General features: G+C 43.1%; 1 protein-coding gene across 3 annotated transcripts in view; it reads left to right on the top strand.

Moving 5' to 3' along the window:
* Positions 1-6: 6 nt before the first annotated feature.
* Positions 7-12,232, top strand: part of PCBD2 (pterin-4 alpha-carbinolamine dehydratase/dimerization cofactor of hepatocyte nuclear factor 1 alpha (TCF1) 2) — a 41,568-nt gene continuing 29,342 nt past the window's right edge. Inside the window, exons 1-3 of one of the 3 annotated variants that reach the window (XM_010844489.1) lie at positions 14-36; positions 698-754; positions 2,833-2,964. In XM_010844489.1, the coding sequence (XP_010842791.1) occupies positions 743-754; positions 2,833-2,964 (144 nt within the window). In that variant the 5' untranslated portion in view covers positions 14-36; positions 698-742. Of the gene's footprint in view, positions 37-697; positions 755-2,832; positions 2,965-12,232 lie in introns of those variants that run through there. The other 2 variants (XM_010844490.1, XM_010844491.1) reach the window with 2 other exon arrangements.

Here is a 12,232-nt window from a genome sequence, read left to right as displayed (position 1 = left end):
GCGCTGAGAGGCAGGAGCCAGAGCCTCGCGGCCATGGTGAGTGCCGAGGGCCCGCGGTGCGGGAGGAGGGCGAGGCCCAGCCATGCCGGCCGAGGGGTGAAGGGGCCTGGGCAGGCCCCGAAGTGGCCCCGGACTTCGGGTAGCCACGTTTGGGCACCCGGCTCCTGCCGACGCGCTGGTCTGAGACAGGGGTGGCCGTAGCATATTCCAGTTTTCTCTTGCTTGGAATTTCATCGTAGTTTCCGAAATTGCCAACCAGAAAACAAACCACCACGACTTAAGTGTTAAAAAAAAAAAGTATGCAAAGCAATTGTGAAAATTTTTCACTCGTGGTGTGACTGAAGCTACTTGTCGGGTCGTCTAGATTGTCCGCTCGGTGAGAGCAGGCACCGTCTCTCGCTCTCTGTAAACGGGGCCCTGAGTGTTGAATTAACTCATTTGTCTCGGTGTTAATTTTTTGGAGTATTTACTAATAAATTATCTTTTGAGTTGCACACTGATTTTTTTTTTTAAATACCTAGAGGCGCCCGGTCCGTTTCCCCGTTTTATACATTAACATATTGGGGGTAAATTGACTTGAGAGAAAGTTTTAACATGCAGCACCACCTAGTGGGAATATGTTGTATTAAACTCACCGTTTCATTTTCTTAAATTGCTTGTTAGAGCCCATTTGGCAGTTTGAATTTTTTTTTAATAGAAAAAAAATGTGACTCGATGATGGAGAAGATAAGCATTCTGCTTTATGGCCATTAAGGTGAGAACACAAGTTGAGTGCTTACTGTCACCTAGGCGTGTCCTAAGGCATACTTCTATCTCGGGCGCTGGTGATCGAGTACAGTCGTGGCATTGGGGAGGGGTGAATAAACAGGTGCGTTTGGAGTGGCTGCCACGTGCCAGGCTCTGTGCTGGGTGCCTCCACACTTAAGATCTCTTTAAGCCTTTTAAAAATCTTGGCAGGTGTATGTTGTAACATCCACACTCTAAAACATTGCAATTCAGAGAGGCTAAGATTTACTCAGCATCCACAGCTGAAAGTAACAAAGCTAGGCTTGGATTGAAGATTGCTCTCCAGATCCTATGCTTTCCCTGTCTCTCTGCATAGCTCCCACAGAAAGAAAATTAAGTCCATCACGAAGGGTTCTGTGGAATGTGTGTCCTTAAGGGGACTGTTTATCTTATATGGGTGAAGTGACTCCATTTTACAGTTCTGTACGTGGTTCCTATTTCTAGGTAGACACAAGTAGTGACCACAGTTCATGGACCTCACTGGAGATGTGGAGGTTTAGGGAGGAGGAAAACAGCTCAGAGTATGCTCCATAGACTCCCTGTGACTGCTGCATAACCTACAGCATAGTTAATAGTTTTCTTTGCAGCTATTCAATGATAATTCTGTTTCCTTGGCAAAATAGTCTTAGTTGAATTAAAATATTTAAATGTTTAAAATTTTTAGGTAATTTCCTGTAATAGGTCTTCTGTGAAATTTTTCATAGCTGTCATTAAAAAGCTAATGAATAGATACTTTTTAAAATGGTATGTGGTTTTTGATAACAAGCCTTTAAGCATTTTTATTTAATTAAGAGGCATTCTCATTATCGTCTGTTGTAGGGAAGGGTAGCTGACTAAGCAAGGAAGAGAAACTAGAAGGTTGGCTCATTAGCATCCTTTTTTCCTTTTTGCAGATTGTCTATAAATTTACTTACTTTGCCTTCTTAATTACACTGATAAAGGGTTTTAGGATTTCTGAAGTGGGAATGAGTTGAAGTTTCATGGCAGAGTATCCAGCTCAGCCTCTGTTTGCCCTTTGATAAGGAACCCCTAAGTTAGTTCATTCTTTCTGGGGCCAGTCCCTCCCTCACCTGAGCAGGTAGTAGCCCAGCGTAGGGGTAAGACAGGAGGTGCTGGTGGGCAGTTATGCCAGAATGAGAACATGCCTCTTCTGACTTCTCCTAGGGTGTTCTTTCCTTCTGTCTGTCATGCTGCTTAGAGTTCTTTCAGTTAAAAAACAAGTAGCATGGCAAGTGTGGGCCTGTTAACTAACAGAACTCTGGGTGGAGTGTCCTCAGCAGGATGAATAGGAACAAGGTGGACAGTTGTGCACAAGTGCTTCCAAGTGGGCAGTGCTGTGGCCACATGGTTGAGGGAGTTTGTCTTACTGATGCTTCTGAGAAAACTCACTCCGCTAAAGCAAGGGCTTTTTAACCTATAGCCCAAAGGGTGTATGAACGCCCAGAAGTTATTTTACAAAATCCCCTGTAAATGTGCATTTGTTTTTTCCTCTCTGAGGATTGATCGGTCTTAACTAGAATTGAAAGGGGATGATGAGCTCAGATAGTTGAGACCCATGTGAGTAAGGACTGAAGGCTGCTGAGGTGATATGGGGCCATCCAAAGAGAGTGGACCAGGAGTTGAGAGTCCTGAGTTCTAATCCTGGTTCTGCTGCTGGACTTGCAGAGTTCCTTGGGTGAGTGTGTTACCTCAGTTTCCTAAGTCCTGGAATGTTGGCCATTGGTTATGATCTTTGGTAAGATGTCCAAATGGTCAATCTCAGCTTTATCTGTAAGAAACCAGGAAAGCTGAGTTGTAAAGTTAGAGGCGTTTGTAAGGGGTGATAAGCCCACATACCATGGAGGCAACTTATTTTGCACAGAGCTAGTCTTGTTTTTATCTCTTTTGAGAGAGCTTTGTATTTTGAGAACAAAAGAATCGGAGATAGTTAGAAATCGTTGTCCTTAACACTTTTTTTCTGTATCTCTACATAAGTAAAGAGCTGTACATGTATTTGAATTTAACCAAACCTCTACATTTCAGGTATTAAATGTGTTCTTTTCATAGTCAGCAGGTACCCACCAGTTGACTGCAGAGGAGAGGAGCCAGATGATACTTGACCTTAAAGCAGCAGGATGGTTGGAATTAAGTGAGAGAGATGCCATCTACAAAGAGTTCTCTTTCAAAAATTTTAATCAGGTAATTAGTACATATTCTTGCTTGTGCCATGGTTTTTTTTTTTTGGTCACCTTAGGCTGTAACTGTTTCTATTAGTACTGGTTGTCTGGTGCCCTGTGGATCCAGGATCTAAATCTTTTCTTCCTAAATAATTCAGTGATAATTACTCTTTCCTTGTTGACAGTTACTGCCACCCAACTGGGTGATTCTCAACTCTGGAGGAAGGGGATGATTTGTGTGATTTGGAAAAATCAAATTCTGAAACCACTGTTGCTCTGATTTGGTGTTGGTTAGGATATTTAATTCCCTTTCAAATTTTAAATAACACGAATGGAGTGTCAGCTTTTTATATTTATCACAAGGGGCCATGAATAAAAACGGTTGAGAAACATACACCTGCTTGACTGATTTCCTCTAGGTTTCTTGTATGGTTGTCAAGTTTTCTTTCTCCTGATAGTTGCATTTCTGTCTCTAAATCATTCCCCAGGCTGCACCCTCTTCTCTGATTGGTTCATTTTCTCCAAGTCCAATAGCCGGCCCTTGTAACTTTTCTTGAAAGCTGTAACTTTTCTTCAACCTTGAAGGTTGAGCCTTAACAGGGGAACTGTTCCATTAGGGCCCCACCCTGTTTAGAGAGTCATCTCCCATGACTTAGCCTTCAGTTCTTACTCCACTGCATTTATATAAGGTCCATGCTTTAGACTGTTCCATGTTTGTTCAGTTAGTTTGGTAATCCTCTGGACAGATTTATTGTTTTTATTTATATTAGGTGTCAGCATCTAGAAGGCAGAGACCATGTTTGCTCAAATAACTGTCTATTGTACCTAACACAGTTCTGGGTACAAACAAGCATTGGATAAATGCAGACATTGATTACAGTGTTTGCTAGTTTCTGGAAGGGTGTGTGAGGACCAGATTTCCACCAAAGAAACCTTCGACATGTTTTCCTAGTAAATGCCGTTGGCTCCACTGTGCTGCACGCCCCATTCTGCTCTCCATCCATCTGGCTGCCAGCCTTCTGCTGTGTCTCCCACTCCTGAGGAAGCCTGGACCAAGCTGGCTCCTTGTCCCTGCTGCCCCACATGCTTGATGGCTCTTGTCAGGGGCTTAGCACTCTGTGGCTGGTGGCAGGGAATCCCATTGGTACAGTAAGCTTGTGCATAAGCTCTAGGTAGCATTTTCCAAGCTTATTAAAATTCTTACATGTGTACAGCCTGACTTCTTTAAGCCTGGGCTAATTTATTGGGCTTGAACATGTGGCTTAAAGTACTTGAGTAGTGTTGCCTAAGGCTCTGCCCATGAGTCAGTCATCCAGCCCCACTCTTAACCCTGTGCTCAGGGTACCTTTGGAAGCTGTGCAGGGCATCCTTGATTAACAGTAATATTATTCACCAGGACATTTAATTAACTTGACTTTTTTTTTCACCCTACCTTCATTCACCTTTTAGGAGAAAGAGCCAGGTGACAAGAAGATCAGCTGATATCAGGGCACATACTCAGAGAACCAGCCCTGAGATTATGTCCTGGGGTCAGTTTTCCAGCCAGGCTCCTGTGACTTCAGCATGTAATGGCCTGTAATGGCAACTGATGTCATGACAAATGTCAGCGCCCACCATCCAGAGACCACCAGGAACATGGCCATAGCTGAACAAGTTGGGCTGTTGCTTGTTGCAGTGAGGGAGAGCACTTACCCTATACGGGGGGCCTTGGGGCATCTCCGGAGGATGGTGTAGGGAAAAATTTATCACAGGGTTTGGGCTGGTGCTAGTGATTTTGGAGTCTTTAAGGGTCAGGGCTTAGATCTGTGTTGGATGCTGTCAGAAAATGGGTTCTTCTATGACTCACTATTTTAATAAATCTAGTCTGTAGGGAGAATGGACTCCAGTGGGACCAAAGCTGAAATTGGTAAAGCAGCAGCAGTCTCTCATTAGCCTGGGGAAGGGGGTGGGGGTTTGGTATTTTGTGATTTGGACAGTGTTTAGGTTTTGTCTGTGTTGAGATATTGTGGAGTGGTGTCCGTGATTCTCTGTATTCCACTCTGTTATTGTCATGAGTACAGTCATTGTTACAGGAATGGTTTTATTTTTGTTCTCATCTTTCATGGTCACAGGGCAACCCTGTCTGATGTTGATTTTCAACACCATGGCCTAGATGTGAGTGCCAGGAAGGCTTCTAGCAACTTAGAGGCTTAGGCAGTCATAGTCCAGGCAGCTGCCACGTGTTGGGCTGAATTTGTCTTTTTCACAACTAATGTTTAGAGTGGTGACCCTCTGGCCCTGTTAGATCCTCGCTTATCTTTCACTTGTTTTTCAATATAGAAAAGGTACATTTTAAATTATAAAGCAATGCTATATAACATTAAAATAGGGTGGTATAAATAAAAAAAAGTTTCCTATTGCAACTACTTCCATTTTTTTTTTTTTCCTATTCTCTTGTGGTCTTTCTCCACATGTATAGTTTATTCACAATGTGACAATTGTACACACATTTAAATTTCTAAAAAGTAGTTTAATTTTTATTGTAAAGGTAATACTCATTAACGAATATTTATTAGGCACCTCCCCTGTGCCAGACACTAATTTAAGTGCATGTAGCTCCCATTCTAGTGGAGAAGTTAGGCAATAAACAAATGAATAGATAGTGTAATTTTAGGTAGTGATAAGTCATGAGGGAGAGTAAAGCAGGGTATTGGCATGGAGAGGGGTGAAGAGGTGAGCACACTGTTTATGATGGAGGGGCCTGGGGGGGGACTCTGAGGCCTGAGTAATACAAGGGAGTTCAGCACGTGAGGAACTGGAGAACGAGCACTGTGGGTAAAGAGACATCAGGGACCAGATTCCTAGAGCAGCAGGGATCTTGGTGTGACCGTGGAAGAGCCAGGAGGCCAGCGTCCTGGAGGGGACAGAAGGGAGAAGGGGTTAAAGAGAGGGAGGGGCCAAGCACAGGAACTTTGTGACCTTGACAAGGAGTTTGGGTTTAATCCTGTGAAAGACAGCTCTTGGAGAATTGCAGGCAGAGAAGTGCCATGGTTCTAAAGAGCTCACCCTGGCTGTTCCGCTATGAGCAGATGGTGGAAGGGCAAGAGTGGCAGCAGGCAGAGTGTGGAAGTTGCCATGTAATAGGCTAGGCAGGAGATGGTGCGAGACCGTGGCAATAGCAGTGGAATGTGGAGAGAAATGAAGGATTTCTCATTTATTTTGAAGGTAGGACAATCCAGACTATCAGATTGGATGTGGGGAGAAGGAGAGGGTCAAGGATGATCCCAAGGCTCTGCCTCAAGCAGTAGGGTAAAGGGCGGTGTCATTTTCTTGGCTGAGGAAAGTGGGGCAGAGATCAGGGTAGGGAATTATGAATCCCTGTGTTGGACATGTCAGGTTTGAGATACACCTAAGTGGCGATGTCAGTCAGCAGCTGGAGATATGAGATCAGAGTTCAGGCGGGAGATAACAGGGAGCCTCCAGAAAGGGTAACTGAGAGCACCATCGTGCATGGGATGGGCTGGAACGAGCAGGTGGAGGTGCAGGCACGCCATGTCCATTGTGATAGGAAGGAATGCTGAGTGTACGTGTACAGGTGCAGGTAGGTTGCTACGTTTGTCCTGGGAAGAAGAGGTGGTTTTCTCTTTTGATGGCTTCTATTTTTTTTAAGTGAAGTCATCAACTGAGAATGAGTCAGGGTGGGAGGGAGGGGTGTTGGAGATCTGGGGAAATAGGAAAATAGGCAAGAAACAGTTCTCTCAGAGACTAAGACAGTGAAGGAACTAGTGAAGTGTGGTTGGTTGCTGAGCAATTCTCAGTGTCACTGGAGATTTATGGGCAAACATTTAAGGTGAAGATCCTGTGTGTTTTTACACAGGCTTGGAGAAGGTGCTGGGTTGGGCTTAATGAAGGCTGAAGTGTTTTGTTTTTTTTTTTTTAATTCTTTTATTGAAGTACAGTTGATTTACAAGGTATTCTTACTGTTCAGTGATTCGGTTTTATTTGTCTGTGTACACATTATTTTTCGTCTTCTTTTCTATTATGGTTTATCATGGTATAATTTCTTGTGCTGTATAGTAGGACCTTGTTGTTTATCCACCCTCTATGTAATAGTTTGCGTCAAGTAATTTCAAACTCTAGTCCATCCCTACCCGTCAGCAAATCTGTTCTTTACGTCTGTGAGTCTGTTTCTGTTTTGTGGATAGATTTGTGTCGTATTTTAGATTCCATATGTAAGTGACAGCATATGGTATTTCTCTCTCTCTCTCTGATGCATTTCACTTAGTATAATCTCTAGGTCCATCCATGTTGCTGCACAGGCGTTACTTCATTCTTTTTATAGCTGAGTAGTAGTCCATTTTTTTATATACACTGCATCTTCTTTATTCCTGCATCTTTTGATGGACACTTAGCTCATTCCCACGTCTTGGCTGTTGTGAATAGTGCTGCAGTGAACGTAGGGTGCATGTATCTTTTTGAACTATCTTTTTGTCCAGATACGTGCTTAGGAGTGGGATTGTTGGATCATATGGCAACTCTGTTTTTAGTTTTTTTAAGGAACCTCCAAACTGTTTTTCATAGTGGCTTTACCAATTTACATTCCCCCCAGCAGTAGGAACGGGGAGGGTTCCCTTTTCTGGACGCCGTCTTCTGCGTTTACTTGTGGACGTTTTCATGGTGGCCGTTCTGGCCGGTGTGAGGCGGCACCTCATTGTAGCTTTCATTTGCATTTCTCTAGTGATTAGTGCCCTTGTGCATCTTTTCATGTGCCTCTTGGCCATCTGTATGTCTTTTTTGGAGAAATGTCTATTTGGATCTTCTGCCCATTTTTGGAATAGGTTGTTTGTTTTTTGTCGTTGAGTTGCGTGAACTTTTAACAAGCACTGAACTTTTGACAGAAGAGTGCAGTGGCGGAATAGAGGGCAAGGAAACTAAGGACATGTGCAGATAAGGGGTCAGAATATTGGACCTTGGATGTGAGAGATGGAGAGTGAAGAGGTCGGAGCGTCAACTAACGCATTGTCTCTGCACGGCAGTTAAGTGACGTTTATCAACTTTTAAAACACACCCATTGTCTGAATCTACACATTTATTTTCTAGGTACAGCTCCCCGTGTATGCCAAATGGATATGACAAGATGTCCACTGTAGCCCCGTGGGCTTGTAATTTCTTTACTGTGAGCAGGCATTTCCACGTGCATGTGTACACCTTGCTAAGCCCGTGTCTCCCTCACTGCAGCCCTGCCCTTAGCAGAGTTACGGGAGGCCCGCTGTGCTCCATGTGACAGCACTCTCCAGGCCTTGACTTCATACCCTGGAGGGAATTGTGGGCAGAGCTGATGACCCGCATCTCCCTTAAAAGACTTCACTCCACACTGGGTGTTAGCATATATATATATTTGGTCTTTGCTGAATATGTAGGTAAAAAATGTTCTGTTTTGTTCGCTAAGTAGGGTGTGAACATTTTTCAGTTCTTTACACAGTCTTGTCATTTTACTTATAATAAATCTTTCAGAAGTGAGATTACCTTTGTTGGGTGTTACAGTTTTTAAATGCTTTGCTTATGTGGTGGGTATACGTGAAACGGTAGCATAAGTTTGCTTTAGAATTCATTTATTTTATTGCTGTAGAAATTGAACCACACATTTTAGAAGGATTTTCATTTACCCTGGATGAAAAACCTACTTCTCAACGCTTTGGGTTATACTAGGTTTTACTATAAAGAAGATTTTTTTTTTTTTCCGTTCAGACATTTTATTCCAAGATATGGTTAGTTCCAAATAGTTCACGTGCATTTGGTAGCTCAGATCAGTGCAGATACTTAGTGACTATACGTGTGAAAATAAATTCCCAAGGGGTCCTCATGGCATAGGTGGAGGAAGTGGCCGTGGGTTTCAGTTGCCGTCAGCCCACTGTCTTTCCTCGGTGGCGATGCAAAGGCCATGGTGAGACTCTATGAGTTCTCTGAGCACAGCAGTGCCAAGGCTGAGGCAGGAAGTTTCGACATTTGGAGTGCTTAGACTCAGGGTGGAGTCAGCATTTGTAAAGGAGTTTTGCTTTTCTTTCTCTTCGTGTAGACACAAGGAGGGAGAGGTCTCGAAGTGACATGTAAATGTATTCTGAGGTGTTTGGCAACTGCAGGGTGACTGCATTGAAAGAACAAAATGTCAGTTAGAAATGTGGGTGTGAGCCTTCCATAAAGATACATTTTAATAGGCACTGTCATGTGGGGACAAGTGGGAAGCTTACAAAATCAGGAAATTTTATGCTTTGGGAGCAGGTGCCGAGGGTGAAGCTTTGGAACCCAGGCACCAACTACCCAAGATGCCAGCAGATGGAGCCCTCCAGGGCAGGAGCCAGGTGGTCCCGACAGCATCAGAGGCCTCCCCCCGCCACGGGGGAAGGCTGTCTGATTTCTCACTCATGGATACTGGACCTCTGGTGTTCAGCACAGAAACAAACTTGTATCAGAAATAGATAAAGAGTGGGGATGGGGTGGCTGACCTAGTTTGGTACCTTTGAGTGAATGAAGAGTTCTGGGTACAGGAGATACAGAGTTTCCACTTGGTGATGGAATGCACTTTTGATTCAGGAGCTTTGTGAGAAAGAACTGTAGTTCTCTGCATTCCTGGAGGAGCTCCTATACCTTGTCTATGGTTTATTGGGTGGGCCTGCCTGCAGGGCATTCGATTTTGTTAGAGGGACTCTTAGGAACTGGCTGCTGCCCGGCCAGGTTTAACCCACAAAAATGGCTCTTTTGTTAGTACATGGTTCAGTCTAACAGCTGGTCCAACTAGACTATCTCTCGCAGGGCAGGGTCCAAGCTCTATTCATGCTATATCTTGTTCATCACATTTTGGTTAATGTAACTGCTGCCATTAAAAGATTTCAGGCACTGGGGTGGTAAGAGGCCTTCAGAATGGCCTAGGCTGTGGCAGCAGCGGCAGTGGGGGGAGGTTTCTCTGCGTCTAGCCACAGTAGCACCATATGTGAGTTTGGGGTTTGTAAATTGGTTTCTATTCCTGTGTCTGGAGCTCCTGCTGTAAAACAGTTGAAAGTTACTGTCACTGACTTACTTTGTAAAGATGTTTTATTGAGGAATTTGTTAATAGGCTTATGGTTAACATTTTGAAACACTTAGTGAAGTCAAAGGCTTGTTGATACCAGCAGACAGACAACTGTTAATGAAAATCTTAACGGTCCTCAAAGGACGTGGGTGGAGGTCTCAGGCGCTGTCCTTGTGAAAGAATTAGTTCAGGTTTTATTGTTCATTGTTGTGTACCACATCTTGGTGCGCATCAAAGCTATGAGTCAGTAATGCTGTAATATAAGTGTCACGTCTGACACTCTGGAAAGTGGGTGTTCACTGCCTGGTGAAGGTAGAGAAACACTAAAGTGGGAATGTTCCTGAGGCTTCAGCACCATGGAGGTTAGAAAGTATCATTTTGCTTTTAAAGTTTAGACTAGTATCTGTGTGCTCAGGAGCCAGGTAAAGTGAAAACTTGATCACACCAGTAGCTTGCTCATAACATGTGCCCACAGATGGGCTTTGTTAGCCAGCTAGAACCCTAAGAAAGTGTTCATAGTTATCATTGGAGTAGAGAGTAGAGATGCTCACATTTATGTAAACTTTTTTGGTAAGTATTTTTGTAAACTTACCTAAAATTTAAGAAGCTAGTAAGAATATCTGTGTGGTGTATTCATGTTGGTTTTCACTTTGAAGTTGTTCCTGGAGCCCTGGGAAGGACACGCTGATGTTGTCAGGTGGTGGCTGGGATGTTGGTTTGATGTCCATCAAGATAGGGAAATTAGAGCCTAAAATGTTGTCATTCAGAGTCTTGCTTCTGCTGTTTATGTCATAGAATAGGTTTAGGCCTGATGTGTATTTGTAAAAACACATGTGATAGATAGACGAGGGGAAATGTAAAACAGGTGTAAAAAATGCAAATATGACACCATGCTGCAATGTGAAAACGCTGTGGTCATTACACCGTCCTTTAATAAAAATGGACTTTTAACTGCATCGTTTTTTCTTAGTCGTATAGTAAATCTTCTGTTTACACAACTTTGCCTGAGTATTTTGTAAAAGTCAAACAGCCAAGAAATATAATTTCCTCAAAAGTCTTTGTCTTGCCCTTTTACAGATGGCGTAAAATCAGGTGTGTAAAAAATAAAAAGCAGTTTGAGCTGACGTGAAAGGTATTTCAGATTTATGCTTTGCAGATGATATTGGTATGATTAATGCATTCATTGCTTTTTTTTATTGCTTTTCACAGATAATGTACATGATGCATGGAAAATGTTGTGGGTTTAAATCTTTGCCAGGTTTAGACTGTGAATATCAACAGATGTTATCATATAAGTACTCTAATTATTATAAAATAAAAAATTTGTCATGAAATGCATTGACATAAATTTCATTTATGTAAATTGCTTTCATTAGTATAAAACCTTAGTGTAGCTGTTAGGGTTTGAGAAGCACTTTAGATGAGATTAACTTGGTATAATGTGGTCACAAATGGGCTGCTTTAAATTTAACTGACAAGAAAATAACACTCGAAAGGAAATTACCGAGGCATTTGATTTTAGCCTGCGTTGCTGGTGCCGCTTAAACAGGCTGAATATGAATTAATAACAATGGACTGCTGGCTCGATAATTACGGAAAATAATTTAAAGGAGACCTTAAGTAACCACTTAAAAATATTTTGGTCTTGTTCTTTTCTGTTTTTCTTTGGTACGCCAGTCCATTGCTTCAGTGCAGCCTCTATCAATAGCATTGAGGTTTGCACAGCAAGAATTTGGTCAGTAGAGTTTTGGTGCATTAGAGCCATGACACAGAAACTTGCATCCAGCTGTTCTGAAATACAGGCCTTGGTGCCTGATGAAGTGGCTTTCTCAACTAGTCAGCTCTTGCGAGCAGCAGTCAGTTCCACACTCAGGTTTCTGTGGCCAGGTGGTGTCCAGTGCTTCTCCGACCTCAGGAGGCACGTGGCCCACCTGAGCTCTCCCTGGCTCTGAGCTCTCCGTGTTGTGCTCTTCTCTGTGTAACCTTTATATAACAAAGCAATACACCCTCTCCCCTGTCTTGCAGGTAATTTATTGTCATCATATTGCCCTTCTGATCCAGGCTGGATTGAGCTATTCTGACTAATTCACTAGAATTAGTCTCCTGAATTTTACAGAAGGACACTGAACCAGACCGAGATCATGGCCTGGCCGTGGTCACTTAGGATCGCATCACAGTTACTAGGTGCCAGACTCATCTCTGGTTCCCTTAGCAATGTTTTTAGATCCTACTCTGGTATAGAAAG

This window comes from Bison bison, unplaced genomic scaffold (assembly GCF_000754665.1).
Source record: "Bison bison bison isolate TAMUID 2011002044 unplaced genomic scaffold, Bison_UMD1.0 scf7180017864203, whole genome shotgun sequence".
NCBI lineage: Eukaryota > Metazoa > Chordata > Mammalia > Artiodactyla > Bovidae > Bison > Bison bison.
The sequence above is the reverse complement of the archived record's forward strand: the minus strand, read 5'-3'. Positions and strand labels throughout refer to the sequence as shown.